Source organism: Rutilus rutilus, assembly GCF_951802725.1.
Source record: "Rutilus rutilus genome assembly, chromosome: 21".
NCBI lineage: Eukaryota > Metazoa > Chordata > Actinopteri > Cypriniformes > Leuciscidae > Rutilus > Rutilus rutilus.
Window position 1 is genome coordinate 29622122 of NC_140226.1, and position 22899 is coordinate 29645020.

The following is a 22899-nucleotide window of genomic DNA, read 5'->3' on the forward strand; positions in this document are numbered from 1 at the left end:
ATTTTTATGTTTTCCATTAAACAATTGCATTGCATGTGGTACCACTAAGCTCCGTTTTCCCATGTCGGACCCAAACTTTGGAATGATCTCCTGCTTTTTATAAGGTCAGTAAAGTCACTACCGAAATTTACGGCCATGTTCACTAGCAAGGACCACGCCACAACTATGCAGAATTAGCTTTATGGAATGAAGACGGGTCGAAAGGGATGGGGGAAAGGATGTTATGGTTCTCCGTCTGGCTGATCAGCGAGTCTAGTCCAGGGAGACTCAGAGTGGGGGCTTCGTCCCGGTAGATAGTAAGCTGGGTTACTTGAAGACCCCCCTGGATGCAGCCTGTGGAAGTAAAATGGGGGATGTTAGATATTTGGGGGGGGGGATTGGGGTCGGAGGGAAGTGGGATGGATGGATGAGTTGGAAGGGGAGGGCTGGGTGGGGTCGAGAAACTGAGACAAATGGTGCGGTGAAGGTGGGTTCAGTGTAAATACACAGACGGGGAACGAGCTGATTAGTTGAGGCGTCGCCTTGCTCTCGAACCTCAGTTAACTGGTTAACTACATTTAAAAGCACATCTGCTAAAAACTTCCTGGGCATCTTCATGATGGGTGTTTGATCATTATCTTGTCTGTTCTGTGCGTTTCCACTTTTATTTTTGATTTATTCCACTTTCTTTCTCTGTACTCCTCTTATCTGTGTGTTTTATTGGTGATTGTGAAGCACCTTGGGCAACTGCTGTTGCATTAAATGTGCTATATAAATAAACAAATGAAATAGAATGATACTAAGCTGACCGTTAATTTTGTCGTCTTCCCCAAATGGCAAGTAGCTCCCTGGTCTACGTATAACTTTGCTGCCATGTTATCTTCATTTTTGTTTCTGAGTCTATATGCAAATTGTCTCCATCATCTTCGTTAGTTAGCCATGTTTATCTTTATTTAAATCTTCATCCGAAATTGCATAGAGTAGTATGTCTAAATTCACAGTATTTATATAACAGTAGACAAAAGGCACCTGGATGATTGTTTGTGCCGAGATTCCGAGATAAGTGTGCATCCAGTGGACAACTTAATATCCCATGAGGCCACCTGAGAAGATTTGTGATTGGAAGTGACACAACGCAACCAACATTGATACTGCAGGTCACATGATAATGACAGCGTGACTAATGTAGGATTACATTCATACTATACATTTATACTACATATAACAGTCGAGACCCACCTCCAAGAAAGTTTTTGACATCTTCCTATTTAACGCACTTACAAGCTTACTCAAAAGAAGTACCTACGATTTCAGACGGAGCCATTGTCATCACTACGACACACATCCTTTGTTCACACAGACACATTTTAGCAATGTATTATCACTAGGGTCTAAAGCTGTGATTGTATTTTCTGGTATTCTGACTTTGCTTGTATTCACACTGAATAATTTCCAGCAATTTGCACCAAACAAGTAATAAAAACTCAGTGAGTGTTTTAGCGCAATTTTCTCACCTCATGGGATCACAACACTAAGAGATAGTAAATCTTTTCCTGGATTTTTTTTGTGCGTTCCCAAGATTAGACCTTCCTTAACATAATGCCGAAAACCCGAAGTCTCTAGGTGGTCTGGTTGAGGAGTAGATAGAAGTGCAAGATTGGTGCGCACAGACAGAACAGAAATCATGAGTTAACAAGCGCAATTTTGTCCGGTGGAAAATTGTGCTAAAAAAATCCAGGATTAAAACCCGGGTTGAATCCTTTACACAATCGCAAAATGCAGACAGCTGGACAAATATGTGGACTAGGAGTATTGTCAGTGGTTCTGCAAAATGTTGAAGGGTAACAAACTGAAATGTAAGCAGAGAAAATGATGGACTTGGACACACATGACTATATTTAAAGCTAATCTTAAGCAAGCTGTTTGTGAATAAAATTTCACCCTGTAAAAAATATTTTCCACCAGCACCAGCTGCAGACAGCTCAGTTGAGATGAAGTGCAATGACTGCCAGGACATTTTTGAATTGCTTAAAGTTTAACCTCCTCCTCATATAGTCACAAAATTGTCTACATTTATGGTAATCTCTAAAAATCCATGGCACCCAAATTTTGCTATGCCTTTGCCAGGGTGTCTGCTCCTGTAGGGCCACCTTAGCCCCTCCAGCCCTAATTAAACATAAATAACATAAATAAAACCTGAACCAGCTAAAAGTGGTCCTCCAAGAGTGGGATTAGACACCCCTGTTCTAAGGTATATATACACCACTGTGTCTATGGTCCCGTTTACACCTGAAATTAAGATGTGTTTTAGTTGATCGGATCACAATTAGACGAGGGAGACACACCTGGTGTTTTAATCCGTCTCTTTTGTCCACTTTCAACCACTTCTGTCCCGATATCTTCGAGGGGAGGGTCTATAGGAGGCTAAATGTATGAGCTTTTTTTTTCTCAGATCTTTCGATCTAATGGACAAAATAAGCTTGTGTAATTTATATAATAAACAAACACAGGGACGACAGAAAACACAACGGAGAGCAGCAGCTTTCGTTTCTGCTCTTACAGCCGCTAGACCACACCGAACGCTGTGAGTGTGTGTTAGAAAATTAAATCGGGAATGGTGAGAGAACATTGTGCTTGGTACATTTTCATCTTCAAACTAATATTAGGTCGTGTTCGGACAAAGTTTAAATCCCGTCTCACTAGCGGCTACCCATAATATTCACGTAGTTAGGTCAGTAAGCAGAGATTAGGTGGTCTTTAGTGGCTGTTAACACTGCGAAAGCAATGCTGTTTTCATCTACCTGTAGAAGTGGTCGAAAGTGGACTAGCTCAAAACATTTTAGACCCCATTTACACCGTCCACTTGTGATCCGATCGACCAAAACGCATCTTAATTCCTGGTATAAACATTTTTTAAGTCTCTGATATTTCCACTGTTTTAACTACAATAGTTCTGATCATTTAGAAATGTAATGCACACCTCTCTGCAACCTTATGCATTTGCAGTTGTAATAGCAATACTTGCATTAGCAAGCAAACAATGTTACATAACTTAGGATGCATGGAAGCTGAATGTCTAGGCTCTTTCAAGTTCTGGGAACAAGTTTATAATAATTTTGGTTTGTGTGTAGGGTATTCATATCTCAGATCGAAGCGTGTGTTTGGTACCAGTGTGTCCACAATTACCATCTCCAACATTTGCATTTCCCAGCAAAAGGTCCAAGGGCAACAAAGGGATTAGAGAACTGTCGGCTTGGAAAGCAAGAGCTTGGGTAAGAGCGCCAAGCGCCAGGCCACAGAGACAGGAGACTGCCTCCTACTGTGGAGGTGAAGGGAAAAAGCTACCACAAGCAAAACAAATACACAGGACGGTGCAAATAAATACCTTGGGAGGGAATGCCGTATGCTGTGCCCACCAGAGATCAGGAACTTCCTGAATAAGAACATTTAGTGAAGTATCACTGTAGGCTACATCTATAAATAAGTTTGCTGTAGCTTCAACAGGTTTGCTTTTGGCACCAAGAGGACTTCCCATTCTGTGGAAAATATTTTAAAAAATGGACACGTTTCATTCCAATTCATTTTCCTTCAAGGGACATCAGGAAAGGTGTCTGGTCAAACAAACCCTATGTTAGAAAACGAGAGGAATGTGGTTTGGAAATAGAGATTGCACACCAAATTCATGGAAAGAAAACCTGTTATAGGGCACGGCTTGTGCTTCCAGGTAGTGTGTGTTCTTATTTTTCGATTAATGGAAACTTAAATATTTATTGAAGTTCATTCAATGTTCATTTCAAAACAAACACAGAAATGTAAGCTTTACCTGCAGCCTTTAGAGCCACTGTGGCTCTTTTCATATATATGTAACAAATTAGCATGTGCAGACAAAACGCTCTAATGTTAGCAATTGGCGATGTTTTTTTTTTTTCGAAGCGCATTTATGCACTTTTAGGAATATATTTGATTCATGTATTTGTTATATGAAATAAAAAAAATTGCCTTCCCAGTCAAGCATTTGTCTAGCCTGGAAATCCAGATCCAAATCTGAAAGATTACGGGTCTGGCATCCAGTAATGAAAATCGCCCAACTCAAGGGGCGGCACCAAGCATGCATTTGAAAATCTCACTGCTCGCAATTTGATAACACTACGACCAATCACTGTCGTGATTGCGCTGTCACTAGCGCTGCCGTCATCTGTTTAGCTCGCCTCTGGCCCGCCTATATCAGATACACCGATGTGATTGGTGCAGCTCGGCTACAAGGGCATAGTTAATGAGCATCATTACTCAATGCCAGAGTAACTTGCTTAGCACATTCAAATTGTGCTCTTGCGAGAACTCTGGATTTTCAGGGTAGCATTTATCTGCATTTTGGACTCAAATCTCATTTTGGATTGTAATCTCATTTCAGTGATTAAATTCGGCATTGTAACCCAAAATTCACATAAAAATGACTTTTTTGTTTTCTCTGGATGGAATAACGTTCACAAACTTGGTGAATCCTGCAAAACAACACATATATATATATATATATATATATATATATATATATATATATATATATATATATATGAGAAAGGAAATAGGGCCAATTTTGATTTAATGTTGACTAATGCCAGGTTACTGAGCGAGGAAATTTGCAAATCATCCATCTTAATTACCTCGGGCACTGCGAAATGTGTCAGAGGTGAGACCAGATGATGCAAAATTGCCATGGAACTCCCACAAACTGCGTTTACATCCCACCAAGTTACAATTCTGGGGCATTGGGCTGGTCTTGGCTCTGCTTAAGTCTGACTCATCTAATTGAATTAGGCTAACCTCAAGTGCTAGGTTTGGGGAAGCAGGTGAAGGATTGCCCCGTGGAAATACTCCAAATCTCCCTGGCAAGAGGCTTCCACCCATTTCCACATAAGCGAACTCGATAGGTGTTTTGCTGACATGGCTTAGGTGAACTAATCACGTGAAACTAACATGGTTCTTAGTGGCTATGAAAAGCTAAACACAATGACATTTACTATCATAATCAAACGCATGCCAGTGCTTCCCACACTGTGTTTTGGAGAACAGTCCCATCCGGTCAAGGTAATCATTGGTTTAGGTGATGTATACCGTCTCCAAGGGGGAAAATATAGAATGGTCACAATACCATAACCTTTTCTTTTTTTTTTAAACATAGGTTATTTATTTTCATTTACTGTATGACAGTGCAGTTTGATGTGTAAAATTAGCCTATAATTGGAAAGAGGGTAGAATCGTGGACTGTAAAGTGCTAGCTGGGCGATCTTCACTGCTTCCTTCTGTAAGCAAATTTCTATACAAAGACACCATTTTTGCAGTGTTTTTTTTTTTCTTTTTTTTTAACCCACTCTTTTTTTTCTCTCTTTTTCACTCGAGCTGCACTAGACTGTCTCCACAAGTTTATTTTTGAGAAGAGGTGTTCTATCACGTATTAAATGAAGGCTGAGTAGAAAGGGCTAAAATAATGCTACTATTATATGACATTTCTATGGGTGTCTAAAAAGTGGATGTTTCAAAGGTTGTTATTTTTTTATTGTTCTTTAAAGCTACACTGTGTAATTTTTTAAGTTGATTCTTAGCAAAAAACACTTTGTTCTTTCAAAAATGTATGTGCTCATTAATGTGTAATTACTTCTACCAACCAATCAAGTATTCTCGTAAGCGTAGAATCTGCCATTTAGAATACCGCTCGAATGGCGGCAGCCATGTTGCGCCTCCATCTTGAAAATACATTAGCCAAAGAGGGACATACCTGGAAATTCAAGCTTTGCCTTTCGCGTTTTTACACTCAGTGGCGCCGTGACGAATGCGAGGGGGAGATTACTCGCGACTGCCGGCAGATTTGAAATAATACAGCCACCGTAGGAGTTAAAACGCCCTCGGAATGGGAGGGGCTAGAAAGTAATATTCAGTTGGTAGTCATAAACAATTTCACCGCTAGACGGGAGAAAATCCTACACAGTGGAGCTTTAAGCTTTCCTGCTGTTGAGCATTACCAGAAACTAAGGCTACATTCACACTGTCAGGTTTTGGGATTGACAACCACATTTCCTTACAGGTGTGAGTCTCAGCAAGAACCAATGAGGTTCATTCTTGTGTTACGCAGTACGTTTGAGCTTCTGTGAGAACCAATGAGGTTCATTCTCATGTTACGCAGCACGTTTGAGCTTCTGTGAGAACCAATGAGGTTCATTCTCATGTTACGCAGCACGTTTGAGCTTCTGTGAGAACCAATGAGGTTCATTCTCGTGTTACGCAGTACGTTTGAGCTTCTGTGAGAACCAATGAGGTTCATTCTCGTGTTACGCAGTACGTTTGAGCTTCTGTGAGAACCAATGAGGTTCATTCTTGTGTTACGCAGTACGTTTGAGCTTCTGTGAGAACCGATGAGGTTCATTCTTGTGTTACGCAGTACGTTTGAGCTTCTGTGAGAACCGATGAGGTTCATTCTTGTGTTACGCAGTACGTTTGAGCTTCTGTGAGAACCGATGAGGTTTGTTCTCGTGCATCAAGCAGGTTCGGTTGAGCTTCTATTTATGTTTACTGGTCAATGTTTATATGTGAATAAAAGCCTAAATTAAATCTATTCATCATATTAAGCGATCGAGTCTCTTCTGTTCTGAAAACTCAGTTCATATGGATAGTTTTACGGTCTCTTTATGAACTTTTTGAAGTGTCAAAGTGGTAGTTTTAACTTTTGGGTGAACCATCCCTTTAACGTGTTTAAAGCTTAATTTTTCGTCAGAGACTAATTCACAGTCTACCGCTACGCAGTTGCGGAGTCCACGTGTTTAAGCAGCAATGAACATGTGGCGCTAACAGAGACACATATTTTTACATTAAATAATACATTTCATTTCATATTGTATACCCCCAGAACACTTGTAATATACAACAAGTGTCTCATTGGATCAATCTGAGATACTTTAGCATCTTTCTTTCTTTTTTTACTCCTTTTGTGGTCCATAAAAGAAAAAAGGGCATAGGGCATTAGAACAACACCAGGGTGAATTTATTATTTAATTTTCATTTTAGGGTGAACTATCCCTTTAAGGACTCAATACAGGACTGACAACCGTATTCTTTTGCTGTGTGAACAAACATTTATGTGTGTACTGCTAATATGGAAAAGACCTTGAGGGTTTATTGCCTTTTCTGTCCATGCAGAACTTACAGTATAACTTTGCTGTAGTCTTTATTTATGTAACTTCAAGCTCAATGACAGTGTGCGTTAGTGCAGTGTCATCTAACAGTTAGTCATTACAGCAAATATGGAGTTCTCTTTCCTGTTCCAGAACCAAAACGTTTAAAAGAAAATGTAATTCTGCAAAGCCAGTACCGCAACCTAAAGGGTTACTGGGATAAGTACAAAGTCTGACCTATGGCCTTTTCTTGTGATTCTGGGCAGAGAAAAGATAGTTCTTCAATAGCAAAATACCAGCTACCGATTCTATAATTAAAGACCTTATATTCTGTGCTTTATATTTTATTGACCACATTTAATGAACAACACTTAAAATTTCAGTTTAGAACTTTTACTGGAGTAAATTAAGTTTCCGCTGACTGGATCATCACTTTTATCACAAATTCATTCTGTTTTTGTTTTGTTTTTCACATTCCTTTTTGCTCCATGAACAGGGTATAAATAGGGACTGGAAACCTTCCACAAATGTTTATCATAATTGATTTTTTGGTTACGCTTTATTTCGATGGTCGACTTTAGACGTTCTACTAACTATCAGTAACTTTGCAACTCCATGTCAACTAACTCTCAATTGAGTATTAGTAGAGTGTCTGCTTAATATCTGGCAACACTTTATTTTGATGCTCCCCAACAGATATTCCTCTATAAGTAACTTTGCAACTACATGTCAACTTATTCCACTAAGGAACCAACAGTCTACTAACACTCTAATGGGAGTTAGTTGACATGTAGTTGCAAAGTTACTTATAGTTAGTTGAATGTATAAAGTGGACCATCGAAACAAAGTGTTAACGATTTCTTACACTTTTGCAAAAAATTCAGTAACCTTCCAAAAATTGTGATAATTTGTATAATATACTGTATATAAAATGTTGTCAATAACAGGTCAAATTTTTTCCTGTAATTAATTGTGATTAATTGCCCCTAATATTAAAATTTCAAATATATTTTTATATTGTAATACATATTTTCACATTGAATCTCCAAATAAATGTAGAAACAATAAAGTTTACAGTATAATCGAAAGCCATCAGTAACATTTAAATATTATATAAAACATATTTTATTACAAATAGATATTTTATTATTTATTTATATATTGTAAAGAAATTAATATAACTTGATATATCCCATAAAATGAACAGATCGATAAATGTAACATTTAAATGTATAAAACAAAATTCGATTATTTGTGGTATATGATGTTATTTCATGAATGTCATTATTTTAAGAAATGTTACTTTCTTCGTAGCAGGAACAAATTGTGGGACCCAGCTAAATACAATTTGTTGAGTAAATTTGAATTCAAAAACATAATTCAGACAGAATACCCATTATTAAAGAGCAGTCAACCGTCTGTACACTATAGCTGAATACATTTTTATTTTTTTTTTATTTATTTTTTCTATGTGTGTGTTTTGGTTTGAAACACTGACACAAATTTAATCATAGCTGCCACTGTCTTAAGGTTTTGACCGCACTGTCAAACTGAATTAGGAGATGAATCTCCACATCAAAGGTCAATTATTCTGTGGTGGAATTTCATGCCTTTCTCTCTTCCTTTGCCTTTTCTAATTGCTGTCAAAAATGGCTGGGTCATAAGAGACACAGCTGGAAAATCCTTGATGAAATAACAGTTTGGCTGACTGAATTTCACCCTGTTTTTATTCACATGTCAGACCGCTTCACTTGTTAAAAAAAAGCAGACACTCACGTTCTATCGTTTTGTTTCCATTATCTAAGCCCTCTCTCAAATGTTTTATCACATAACGTGAATGCCAAAGGAAGTGGGCCTGGAAATGACATCTGAGCCCACCACAACAATACATTTACCAGGATTTTGCTAAATTGGCAAATATGAAATTTCCATGAGTGTCTAAAAAGGGGTGTTTTAAGGTTGTCCAGACCAAGCTTCTTGTTTTCTCTCTTCTGAACACTTATTGGGACCCATTTTTACCCGTATGAAGTAAGGGATGGTAAATGGAAACCAGCTGTTGACCAAAACAGCTCATTTTCAAACTTTAAAACGTGTGGTGTGATGTTACACTTCAATGAGCATTTGCAATGCATTTCATGATTGAAATACTGGGTTCATAAAACGCTTGCCTCAGCATAATAATAACTTTAGGGTTCAAGTTTCTTTGTAAGTTTTCTTTTGTAATTTGCCAGTTGCCACCACCAGCTCATTGGACACGTGAGGGACACAAAAACTAAAAAAAACTAAAAATGTTCATAATGTAATTCAATGTTGGCAAACATTGTCACTGAACATTCATGCTGAAACAAATAAATATAAAGCAAATTGAACAGGGAACATTCTCCGGTGACAGATTATGGACATATGGGTATTGAAGAATCTTTGGTCTCATTATTTTTTAGATGTGTTTTGAGTTTTTACTATGACAAATGCAACATCTCTGAGTTTCATGTACAAGTGGAAAAAATAAACAGGCATTATTACACACTTTATCTATGGGGAAAAACATGCAAGTTCCCCGTGAAAATATGTGTATCATAACATATTCAGGCACAGTTTTGGGGAAGCTGCTAAAATGTATTATAGAAGGTCATTAGTGTTCATGTATAATGGTGAGTTTTGTAACTTGACAAGTAGTTTTATGCCTGCTACAGACTTTGCGATTTCGGCAATACTATAAGATCATTACAAATCGACATAGATCTAATAAACTTGGGTATGACATAGACAGACTGTACGATGTTGACACCTAATCATAGGCCATGACGCAGGTTAATATAGAAGAATAAAACACCATCACCATGCGCTAAACAAATAGAGCAAGATAAATCACACTTTGGCAATTGAGGTTTTTATGTGTGCCGAAAATAAGAGAAGTAAGCGAAAGAGGAGAATATGGCCATTTCTAAGGAAAAGAAGCCAACTTGGCATGCATATTTTGTAAATGGAGCTTGAGGTAAGTAGTTTTAAGTTTTAGCACCCGTCGCTTTGATCAATACGCCATTTCATGTTGCATTTTTATTGGTTAGTCAGTAGACGTGTGTCATAGCAGCAAACGCACTGTGAGATAATCATGCTAAACTTCTGACACTGTCAGAAAATGATCGCAGGCTATCTTTGGTCGCAAGACCGCAACAACAGCAGTCGTTGAACCTCTCTCACTGTACGACGTTTAGGAGCCAATGACCACATTGGTCATTTTTCATCTGGGACAGCCCAAAATCATACAATGTGTACTGGGCATAAGAAACAATTATATTTTGTCATAGTTTACTGATTTATTTCTTTGCTGACAGTGCTGCTTAGTCTTTAGATAGAATCTTATTTTGATATTCATGGCTGTGATCAAAAGAGATCGGTTGCCATCACCCTATGATTTCATTTGAAAAACTGTTCAGTCTGTGGGGACTTGTGTATAAGAAAGGGGGTCACGGAATGGTCGGCACTCTGTTGTTTGCAACACTAGGGTGTAGCCTTCAGAAACCAAAGAATTGAGCGGTAACCGAGGCTGCATAAGGTTATGTAAGCAAAAGGGGTTCACTTCCAGTTCTTCTAGAGGAGAGCAACTTCAGCCAGTGATTGACATGCCATTGAGCCACCGAACAAATTTAAGATAAAAGCCAGTATTGCATAAGATTTGGATTAGCCACAAAACTTAAACAAAATTGCAGTTGACTTGCAAAAAAAACCCAATGTAAACATAGCACAGAATCATTCTGAATCCATCCAGCAGCACCACCCTCACATTGCATGCCTTGTACTCAAGTTATTTGCCGACTTCCCAGCCGGTCATTTCTGCTCCGTTTTTGATGAAGCTGGAATGTATCCATAAAACATTCCACAGGCAGAAAAAGGCTAAAGAACATATGTCAAAATGTCAGGGTGTAGCTACTATAACCTTATGGCGGCTCTTGGCTTTAAGTTCGTCTATGTTGTTGGGCAACTAAATATAAAGCTAATTGCTATGACAGAGATGAAAGAAGAGACACCCCTCTCCCACCCCCCCCCCATGTACAACTGTCATTATCATCAAATCTGTCATTACAAGAATTGGTCTCTTCATTACGAGTTCTTGGGCCGGACACCTGCACTCTCAGAAAAAAAGGTACAAAAGCTTTCACTGGGGTTAGATAAAGATAAAAGATAAACTTTTGTTTCTTTTAGGTACTAATATGTACCTTTAAGTAACCAATATGCTAGCCTGGCTAACGTCAGACCTCTTCTCATTGAGACGTGGTCTGGGAACCACATGTTCATTTTCTCGTATTTGAGGCGTGGTTTACGAATGCCCAGAGCCGTTTATTGGGCGCTACGAATGTCTATCAAATGCGCCTGTACTGTGCTCATAGCCAATCGTTTCAGTTATACCAGATGACGTATGTAGAGTGACAGAAATTCGACGAGGAAGAAGACGAAATAAACTTGCGTTCTAAACTACTTAGAACACTATCTAAGGCTGCATCGAAAGGTAACTTCGCGTCTGCTGCCATGTTGGATCCATAGATATAAACAAACTGCTTCGGTGTGTCGCATAGACGTCGTCTTCGTCTTGCTGCTCCCTCCCCGTTTTGTGATTGGTTCTCTTTTTGAGGGGAAAATCTGGTCCATGGTGTCCAGGCTGCCTAGCAGCGTGAATAAAATCGCGCTGCGCTCAAGGCAGCAGGGGGAAACCCAGGCTACCAATATGCAATATCTAAAAGGTATCGCCAATTGTAAATAAAAATCTAAAACAATTTTAAGTGAAAGATGGGTGTTTTGATTGCCAAATAAAATTAATTTACATGTACATTCTATACTGGATCTTGTGTGAACATGTGACTTGCAAATGCGCAAAGGAGGGATTTTTCATCAAAACTGAACCCAATGAGTAAAAGCTAGTCACAGTGTACCGCCATTGTTTTGAAATACCCAACATTCATTAAATGATCTACTTTTGAATTTTGTAGAAGAATTAATACATGCGGATAAGTAAATGATGACATTTCTATTTTTGGGTGAACTATTACTTTAAAAAGCAATGCATATTGCATAAGGAATAACACATTCAGTTCATTTGCGCATGATCAAACCTCACAATTTTGTTGTCATATTTTTGTTTTATGCACTATAAAAGTACCCTATTGTTTTGTTACTCTATTATCATTTAGATTAAAGAATGCATTGCACATTCTACTGGGCTGGCAACGAATTATTCTAAATTATTATTGTTTCGTTGTGGCAAAACATGTTTCAGTCAACACTGCACAAATGGTTTGGATTGTGTCTGGCTTTGGCGCTCATCATGGCTTATTTTATTGCATCAGTCAAACATTGTACTGTAATTGCCTTGCTTTATGCCATAAACACTGTTTATGATGTATTGTGATAATTCCATGGATGTACAGACTGCCTTGTCAGTAATTGTCTCAGATATGTGTGAACATAAGTGCTCATTTAGAGACCAAAAAAACAACAGCTGAGGGTGCTCTTAACAGCAGATGTAACAGTCACCATATTGTGGAGTGGTGCCATATAGACCTGTCCAGCCTGAAGGATAGAAATCCTCATGAAGCATCACAGCCTGCATATAATGATCTTTTGCAGGAGAGTGAATAATTTTTATGACACTTGCAAGCCAGCCACCTATTAAATTAGTTCATAGATGCACTATGCTGTTGCTATGGCACGGTTCAAAGTGTTAAAACGGTTGAAACTTGTCAGAAGTCAATATGAGGGCCTGCACATGCATGCTTGGCACGGGAGAAAAGACCATAATGGGGTACCGCAATTTGAAAAAAGAAGAAAAAGAGGAAAGAAAGTGTAATATTTTTAGTTCCAAATTACAACGTTGGAACTGTTGCTTTGCTCAGCCGACTGTCCGGGGACTGGAATGGCATGATGGGAGCGCAGCCACTGCCAAACTCCACCCAGGTCCCCTCCCTCCTTCCCTCTGCCCTCTCTGTGCTTCTCATCTCCCCTCGAGGCACTAAAATCGCAGACCTGGCTCCACCGCCCCTTATTTCTCCTTTTCCCTGTCCCTCAGCTGGGTCTCACCGGCAGTGGCAATGAAAGCCATTCTTAACTCGATGTGCGGTGAACCACTTTCATTAGTCTCAAGTGAAAGAGAAAAAGACATGTCATCGTAATGCAACCCTTCCATCGGGCCTGAATTTTTTAGGATTGCACAACAATTCATTAAAGCAACCCTCCTTGATGTGAGACCAAGGTTCACAGAGTCGAGAAAACCCCTCTATAACCCTTCTGTTCAGTTCATATGAGGTTTTGAATGGTGTTTGCTCGTGCACACAGGATTTGATCCCTACATGCTTTTTTTCTGTCAAAACCAATAAAGAAGAAATAAAGAAGCTTTGCAAAAGCTTCTTCCACCAAAGAAAATGCAATCCCTCATACGCTTTCTCTCTGCATAATCCTAAAATATCTTCTTGCCTAGCAACAAGTCTTTGAAAATAAATTGAAAAGAAAATAATTTAGCCAATTTAGTCATTTACCTCTGAAACTGTAAAGTGTTTTGTGTCTAAAATGTGACCCTACGTGTCCTGAGTACAGGATCTTCCACTACTCTGTGGGCACTGAAAGTACACAGACACAGAAGTTTACCATCTGCCGTGCCAAAATACCTGGCAACTGATGTGAAAACAACACAAGAATCATTTGTCCACCCTATGCTTGAGCTCTGAAGTTTAATGATAATAATGCCATTTTATATCCTTGCCACAAACTCCTTCAATAAATTAGATAATGTCTACATCTCTTTACACCTCTTTTAAAGCGAGCAATGGAGGGAAAAGCCCTATTTTAGAAATTACAAGACAAATAACTCAAATTAACTACATGTAACACAGAATCTCAAGATCCCAGTTAAACGGTGGTTTAAGATTCTTTAGAAGCCAGTTCATGATATAACTACTATTCTTGGAAAGGAAACTGGCTTGCAGCAATTGGAAGCTTGCATGAGTAGGTTTAAATGCTTGTTAGGAGAAAGAAAAAGTGGTGAAGTAACAAGACTGGCCGTAAGTAGAAAGTAAAGCTGTAAGTTTTAATTAAGTACACCCATAAAATGTATTTTTAAACCAATGCATTTACTCCTAGCAATCCAACTGGTTTGAAGTCTTAATATATACTCTCTTTTGTTCTTCAGGAGACATTTTAGCAGCATCTAAGCCACTTCAGATGATGGGGGAGGGTATTGCCAATTTGAACGCCTTGCACGTAATTGACGAGAAAGAAACAACACTCTTTAGCAGGTATTCCATGTCCATTTTTTATAAGTAAGGGGAGGGGATGGTGGAGGATGGATTTCAGAGGGCTTGCTATGGAGAGGCTCAGGATTGGTGGATGCCGTTGTTTGGCATGGCCCCCTGCCAAGAACTTATGTCTTTATATACTGTAAACAGATGACCGACCAGTCCCGAGTGTGTCTCTGTGTTCACCCTCTCTTTCTGGGCTCTCTCCATCTTCTCTTTCTTCCCTTCTTCATCTTTTCTGAAGACTTTCGCTGCATCTGCACACCCTTCAAGACTTTCAACAAGACCGGGCAAAAACAGCAAACACATCCTCCTCCATAAAAACTCTTGAGTCACTTTTCGACAAACCGCCAGTCAAGCCTTCAGCTGTTTGTAGTGTCGGCGTGGGAGAAAGAAACCATGTCTCAGCAGATGTTGCTCTTGACGGTGGTGTCCATGTGGCTTTTTGCCGGGTACTTTCTGGCAGAGGCAACATATTCCAACCACCATATGCACAACCGCTATCGTGCGTTCAATTACCATACCAACATGGACAATCAGCTTCCTCCAGAGGTACCTGTGGTGAAGGAAGCAGTGGCCCGTCGTCCGGTCAACTTCAGTCGCACCTTTTATGGGATCATGTTTGATGCTGGCAGCACCGGCACCCGTATCCACATTTACAGGTTCATTCAAAAAGACCCAGGTAAGTCTCTCCATGTCCTTTCGCCATATCCCCTTTTTACGCACTAAATGAGCTCTGCAGATCCCCAGGTTACCTACTTGCTCCTCTTGTAGCTAGAGTTTCAATATTTTCCTCTCCAGATGTGTTGCTCTGATTGTCCTGACTCACATCCATGCTTCGGTGTAGCTTAGACCATGAACTCAGAATGATCTTGAAGAGTCCCGCCTTGCACACTCTGTGAACGGCTGCCCTCTTCATTTCTCTCTCTCTCTCTCTCTCTCTCTCTCTCTCTCTTGATTTCTTTCTTACTGCATCCCTCTCAGGAGCCAGTGGCTCATAGCACGTCTACTTACTGTGTCTGTGTTTGCCGTGGTTCATTCACTGCATGGTGTGAAGGCAAACAGAAACACAGGGGTGGGAAGAGGAAAGAGGGATGGAGAACGATGGGTAATAAGCAGCTGCAGTTTCATTTAATAAAATTGCAACCCTGAGCAATATGTTAAAGATTATGGGTTTGAGCTGATAATGCAGTAATCGGTTCCCCAAAACACCCATCAAATGGAGACATGGCATCACTCCTGATGAGGTAAACTCTGAGCCTTGAGAAACTCTTAATTTGCCTGTCTGGAAAAATCTTGGTGGTCGCCATTTGTGGTAAACATACAATAACCAAAAGTCTCTGCTCATGCACAATAACCTTTTAAGAGATGGAGTCAAGTTGCCCACAGTCCATCGCTAATGTGCACCTTCTAATAGCATACGTCTTCAATTGTCCCCTCTGACATTTCTGTCTGTCTCTGTGTCCCACAGCGATGCTTCCAGTGCTTGACAATGAGATGTACCATGCCGTGAAGCCTGGATTGTCAGCGTATGCAGATATGCCTGAAGTGGTAAGCCACTAACTTTCTTATAACATCAGGGAACGTTATTTCTATTACATTCTAATGTCTTTGACTTTTTCCAGTCTTGTCTGTGCAGTGCAGATGGAGAAAGCATATATATAAATATCGTTTTTTTATATATATACAGTATATATTTCCACTGAAGATAACTCAGCACTATGGAATTATAGACTGTGCAATGATTCTTTACTTTAGTTTGTGACCACACAGTAATTTCTCAGATGTACAATTTTGCAGATGTACTTTTTGTTCTAATAAAAAAACTGCTTTATGCCAGTATTCTACTGATGGGTTTTTCCTCCCCATGCTCAACTATGTAGCCATAAGCCAAGGACATTGAAATGGTTAATTATTCTGCTCTCCATTGAAAGACCTTGTTGCTGGTGGACAAACAAGATGCCAGTTCAGCTAGGATGGTTCCTTTGAGTTCTCTTTGAGGAACTGTGGTGTATTTGCAATAATATGTACATGTTTTCCATTTGCTAGGGGGGAGAAACCCTTAGGCAACTGCTGAAGGTGGCAAAGAAGACGATTCCCAAAGAGGAATGGATACAAACACCTGTGGTTCTGAAAGCCACTGCCGGCTTGCGCCTGCTGCCTCAAGAAAAAGCCAAAGCCCTGTTGGATGAGGTAAGGCTTCCTCTCTTTCTCAGACAATTTGGTAGAGAAACCAACCATCCCAAAGGGATGCAAACCACGTTGTGTGCGAGACAGAGAGAAAGAAAGACAGGAAACGTAAGAGAGAAGAGAAACCAATACTGTGCAAAAGCAGCTGTTCTGAGGCTGTCTGGAGTTAAAGGAGCCCAAATGCCTTTTGAATTATCGTATTCAATGCCACCACACCAGCCACACTTGTGGTTTCTAGCTTGCCCAGTTTCAGACAATTTTGCCCAAGATTGATTCAGTGCACTTCCCGTTGACTCCAGATAAAAAGAGCCGGCTTGAATATTTATGTTGTAACAACCAAATGGTTTCTTGATTTTTTTTTTTATGGTGCACACTACAGAGGAACACATGAGTCATGAACTCTTAGATTTCATTACATTGTAGAGAGGTGAAATTGTACACTATGGTTAATACATGTAAATTCTGGCTTGTGTCCTTAGGTCAAAGAAGTTTTTGACGACTCTCCTTTCTTTGTGCCAAACAACAGTATCACCATAATGAATGGCACCAATGAAGGTACTATAACTTTTCTCTCTTTAACATATCCAAGATAATGAAGCACAAATGTAAATTAAACCCATGATGCAATGCACAGACTTTGAAACATCCCTTTTACCCCAGCTTTCCTGTGTCTGTTATTGTGATAGCGACCTGAGTATTTAATATAGCTGTCTGGATTAAACCTTGTCTGGAAGCCTCCCACGCGCAATATAAAATAATCCTCCACATTTTTTAATTTAAGTTGACATTCGTTTCACGCAAACCCAGACATTCGCATACTTGTCCGGTGGTTTTATGAGGTGTGACTAATTTCACATCTCAGACATGTTTAATTACCTGGGCTGTTCTTTGATGGCCCCAACATAAGATGTATACTTTCTATGAAGACATTAGTGATAAAAACCATAATAATAAACATGCAGTACTGTATTTACTGAATATGTCTATAAAAAAAAAAAAACACTTGCAGGTGTCAGATATCAAACTGTTTCAAATGTTAAATAATGTCTGAGTGGTGACTGGTGTTTACCATAATATTTAGAGTTAAAACTTGAGTTTTAGTATTCAAATTATGCATCTCAGTAACATGGATTCTCTATTTTACAGGGGTATTGGCATGGGTTACAGTAAACTTCCTCACAGGTAAAGTATTTCTAAAAATATGTTTTTCATGGATTTGGATGACTGATATTAAAGTAAATTTTACACAAGTTTATTATACTTTTGTATTGCAGGTCATTTGTATGCTAAAACAAAGAAAACTGTTGGGATCCTGGATTTGGGTGGAGGTTCAACTCAGATTACGTTCCTTCCTAAATTAAAGGTATAAAGATAAGACAAAAGTTGGCATACTGGCTAATATGTTTCAGTATTACACTGCCTTACATTGACACTATTTTCTTTCACAGAAAACTGTGCTGTCTGCTCCTCCAGACTACATTGCCAAAATCAATATGTTCAACAAGACTTATGAGCTGTATACTCACAGGTCAGATAACTCGATGAAACAATAGTTATTTTGTCCCTTTTCAGACAAAGGCAAACAATATGCAACAATTTGCCATCATCATGTTTACTCTTTTCCCATTTGCAGTTACCTTGGAAATGGATTAATGGCTGGCAGACTGGCAACTCTTGGTGCTCTTGGTGCTGATGGTAAATATTAATGTTTTTTTGTTTGTTTGTTTGTTTACTTTATGTTTTATAATTGATGATTAATATATTTTCTCACAATGTTCAACCTTCAGGACTTGACTGGAGAGTTTTCAGAAGTTCTTGTTTGCCAAAAAAATTCAGAGAAGACTGGAGCTTTGGTGACAACACCTACAAAGTCAGTGGAACCCCAGATGGTGAGTGACCTCAGATTAAGAACAGAATAAAGTTAGAATGTATCAATGTACTTTTTTTGCATACTACAAGTATTATTGAGATCAATTCATTGTCATACTCTAAAATTGAACACTGCTTTTCACGATTCAATACATTTTCAATAGATAAAGTCTTACAATACATATCTAGTCCTTTTTTTTATTTTCTATATCCTGTTACACAGAAATGTCACACTCACATTGAATTCAAGCTTCCATTTATGAGTCAGAATATAACAGAATTTAAAATCAATTTGATTTTACCTTAGTTAACTTCTCTGGGTTTTTTCTATATATTTACTGTCATTTCTGGCTCCCCAGAAATACTCTAAGCAGAGAGAAAATAGTTCACTCAACACTCTTGATTCAACACTCTCATAGGAATATAAAAATTAAACTAGTTCAGTTACGGGCTTGACATTTAGCCTGTCCCTTTCTCCCTTCAGCAATGTTGTAGTGCAGATTTACCAGTTATGATGGGCCTTGTTAAGCAGTCCATATGGTTTCCAATTGGTAGAAATGACCAACCAGTTAGCTCCAGGTCATATGAAAGCTGCCTATTTGGAGCTTCCTGTGAGGAAATTTATCCCTGGAGAATTTGAGAGACAGGACAAAGTTAGGTTTACGATAAAAGGCAGTGAGGTAAACCTGCAACTGCAATTTACGAGATCTCAATAACAGGAGTATAAATTCATTTGGTCCTTTATTTCCAGGTTATGCAGGGTACAAGTTGTGCTACCAAGAGGTGATGCGAGTGGTGAAAGGAATTGTGCACCAGCCCTTTGAGGTCAAGGGAAGCAGCGTCTTCTATGCCTTTTCCCATTACTATGACAGAGCTGTGGATACCGGTCTCATTGGTGAGTAGGATTACATTAGGGATAAGGGTCAATGTTACGGAATGTCTACACATGCATCATCTTTAAAAAATTATGCTGAACAGACATGTATTGTCTCAATCCTTTAGACGGATCTCGTGGTGGTACTGTGGAAGTCAGGGATTTCAAAAAAAAAGCCAAAGAAGGTAAGACCTTGGACATTCTCCCAATCTCCAAAGAACACTCGGGTCAAAGTCCTGCCGCACACATTGCACAAACATAAACCCTTGGTGCTTATTTGCATTTGAGGTTCTCGACAATCACACTGGCTTCACAAAATGATAGCTCTGCCACCACATAAACATAGGTTGCGCCTCTCCCACACAAATACTTCTACCTTCTTTTGTAACTCTCCAACCCGCTATCTCAGCTTTTCCATGCCCTTTGCGTAGAAGATTATGTTATGAGTTCTTGTACAGAATGTGACGCATACGTCAGTTTGAGACCTGAAACTGATTCATAGAATATGGCTCACGTGGTAGATTGTGTCAAACAGTAAATGTCCACAGAGAAGATTTATCACTAGGGGGAATGAGTTGGCGCCTTATGTAAGGCGTTTATTTGTACACTGACACTGTCGCATGGTCCCGATGAACCACATTTGGCACGTTGGTTATCCCAATGGCAGCAGCCCTGTGGGTACTACTCCCTCCTCCCTGACCGTGAGACAACACCTAATGCCCAATATCTAACTGGAGGCAGGGAGGACTTAATGTCTCACTCTGTGTGGGAACACTTGCTTGGCATGTCTCATGGTTTGGAGCACGATCAGCACACGTGTATAAAATTATTCTTTTGTACTTTTCTCCTTTTCTTCCCCTCTTCCCAAACTTTCACAAGTCACCTTGTCAGCTGGAGGAAAAACAAAACATTGGGAAGACCTGTTTCACAAAGATGTGCTAGACGGTTGTAGCAAACACAGTGCTGGTGCCTCAATGTCTTACGTAATTTTCCCCAGACTCTGACACACAGTAGTCTGACAATCAACAGTCTGTCCTCACTAGATAGTGTATACACTATGCTTATCTCATGTGGGAGTCTTTTAGTCTTTTAATCCTGTCTTTATGTATTTTTATTGCCCAATTCTACACTCACAGAGTTACAAAATGTTTACATTGTCTGTGCAAAACTCATTGCCATGTGGTTGCAAAGGTTTTCAAAGTAGTTCTTAGTTCTAGGGTGTTCTGGGTACTGGGTAGTACTTTTTACTCAACAAGCCACCCAATTTGAGGAATAACTCATACAAACCGTGTGGGAGGATAAATGCGTCAAGGTTTAATACTAAGGCTTAAGCGTTTTTGCTTAAAATCCTTACCTGCATGAGCAATCATTGCAGCTTCCCATAGCAAGCACAGCTAATTATAGTTCTTTTCTTTTTCTTAATCAAGTGTGCAACAAGATGACTAAATACCGCCCAATCAGCCCCTTTTTGTGCATGGACATGACCTACATCACATGCCTACTGAAAGAGGGATTCGGCTTCAAGGATAGCACTGTTCTGCAGGTGAGGCTGAAATATTAAAACAACAATTTAAAAATGGGAAACTCCTGTGAAGCTTGAACAAATTTACAGGAAATACACTATGCAGGAGATCTCAAACCTGTTTTCTGTACATTTTTGATAGTGCTTAATTAAAGTGCCAAGAGCCTAAATGAACATTCCTTGGCGGCACAATTTTAGTCATAGATTAATGATCTTCTTTTTCTTCACAGCTCACCAAAAAGGTGAATAACGTGGAGACAAGCTGGGCACTCGGCGCCATCTTTGATCATTTCCAGAATCTCAACATTCATTAAATCCTGCAGTTTTGTGGATACCAGCATAAAGGGGGAGCACATGGGGCAAGCAGGGGGAAAATCTCACCTGGTCAAGCCATCTCCCCCCTTCCTCCTCCCCTAAAACTCTTAAGTGGGCTTCAGATCTGTCCTGCACTGCAACCCTGTATCTCAACACTCTCCTTCCTCACCAACTAAACACCCAAAGAACTGTTCACAAAGAAATCACTATATTTTTGTAAAGATGGCCAGGCCAGTCTGCTATTTCTACTGTATGTTTACATTTTTTTCAGCTGTCATCTCAGACCCATTCAAAGCTCTTGATTCATGCTGTTGTGCAGGGTATTGTGCAGTGTGATGCATGTAAAACTATTGCGTCGAGTTGTGTAGCTTCTGTAGCTTCTTCTACCGTTATCTGTTATTAGTAGTGCTTGAACAGTAGTGTAGTGCTGTTTTAGGTTATGGTGAATTATATTGAAATTTCCATGTAGTGGCACGTAACACTTTAACGTAGCTGGAAGAGCTACAGCCATCGGTCAATGTTTTAGTTTGGGATCTAAACTTAAACTGGGGATGATTGGACAGGTGCGGATCAGAACAAATCAAATATAGTCACTTTACATGGGCACATGAATGCTGTTTTACATATTAATGAATAATGCATGTATTTACACGTATCTGTTTGAATGGTAAAGAGGTTTCCATAGCTGAGTTGTAGAGTTGAGGTGGAAGCTTTTCAGATAGATATTACTTTTGGTGAAATTCTATAGGTGCTTTTTTTAACCGAGGTCTAACCAACCATGGTTTTTTAACACTGAATGGCATGCAGTTTAATACACTTGCACTGCAGCCATCATCAAATTCAAAAGGAATACAAATGCTTACATGGCTAAATCCTAGTATAAATGGTCTACTAAAATATAACTCAAATGACTACTGGTCAGAGGTTATTAAAGTAGATGTTATTCATTACTGTATTTAAACAGTTATTTTTACAACAACATGCAAACAGAGTTTAGAGAACCTTCAACCTCTTTTATGTCTTTAAACTTGGGTTAGTTATTGTGGATGGTTTTAGGTAGTTTTAAGGGGTCATAATGTGGAACAACGTTAAACAGTTGCTGCTGTGTGTATGCACAGATGCTCAGTTGTAATTGGGCAAAATTAGGTCAGATTTTGTTAAACGTGACAGGTGCATACTGCTGACAGATTTAGGACCAGTGTCAGAAAGTAAGTCTTTGCTCACTTGGCAGTATCATGTTAAGTGCGTTTTGTGAATTATTGTACAAATATTTATTACATGGATACTTGCTGAATATGCTGTGTGGCGTTGTTGCATTTCTTAATCCATCAGCTTCAGTATACCTTTATATGTCGGTTTTCTACGACTGTATATATCAGTAATTTACTTTCTTTTTTTTTTTACCAATTGTGTGTCATAGTTCAACATATGACATGAGATTATCATGTATGCTTCACCATTATAAGTGGTATTCTCTACAGCAAATGCTATAAATATGCTTTCCAAATCAGTGTTGTGTATATTGTACATGTATGTATGAATAAAACATGAATAAAAATCTGTTGTTGAATACATTTAACCAGCAAACTTGATCTTTTGGATCATCAAGTAACTTATATAAATTCAACTTGAGGTATTCTTGAACTACTGATATTTCTCTTTATTATTCTCAGTGTAGAATGATAATGAATGTAATGGAAATAA

The 22899-nt window shown here is 39.1% G+C and overlaps 1 protein-coding gene across 1 annotated transcript; it reads left to right on the forward strand.

Moving 5' to 3' along the window:
• Window positions 1–14588: 14588 nt before the first annotated feature.
• entpd5a (ectonucleoside triphosphate diphosphohydrolase 5a) lies at window positions 14589–22772 on the forward strand. Its single transcript, XM_084393698.1, has 13 exons — window positions 14589–15107; window positions 15897–15976; window positions 16475–16618; window positions 17095–17170; window positions 17762–17797; window positions 17890–17978; window positions 18064–18143; window positions 18249–18310; window positions 18403–18504; window positions 19236–19379; window positions 19487–19543; window positions 20786–20901; window positions 21111–22772. The coding sequence occupies exons 1-13, from the start codon at window positions 14825–14827 to the stop codon at window positions 21192–21194; spliced, it is 1353 nt and encodes a 450-aa protein (XP_084249824.1). The 5' UTR covers window positions 14589–14824; the 3' UTR covers window positions 21195–22772.
• Window positions 22773–22899: the final 127 nt, after the last annotated feature.

Coding starts and splice junctions, on each gene's coding strand:
- entpd5a (XM_084393698.1), top strand. CDS start 14,825: ATGTCTCAGCAGATGTTGCTCTTGACGGTGGTGTCCATGTGGCTTTTT. Junction 19,380..19,486: donor TGTGGATACCGGTCTCATTG/GTGAGTAGGATT, acceptor TCAATCCTTTAG/ACGGATCTCGTGGTGGTACT. Junction 19,544..20,785: donor CAAAAAAAAAGCCAAAGAAG/GTAAGACCTTGG, acceptor TTCTTAATCAAG/TGTGCAACAAGATGACTAAA.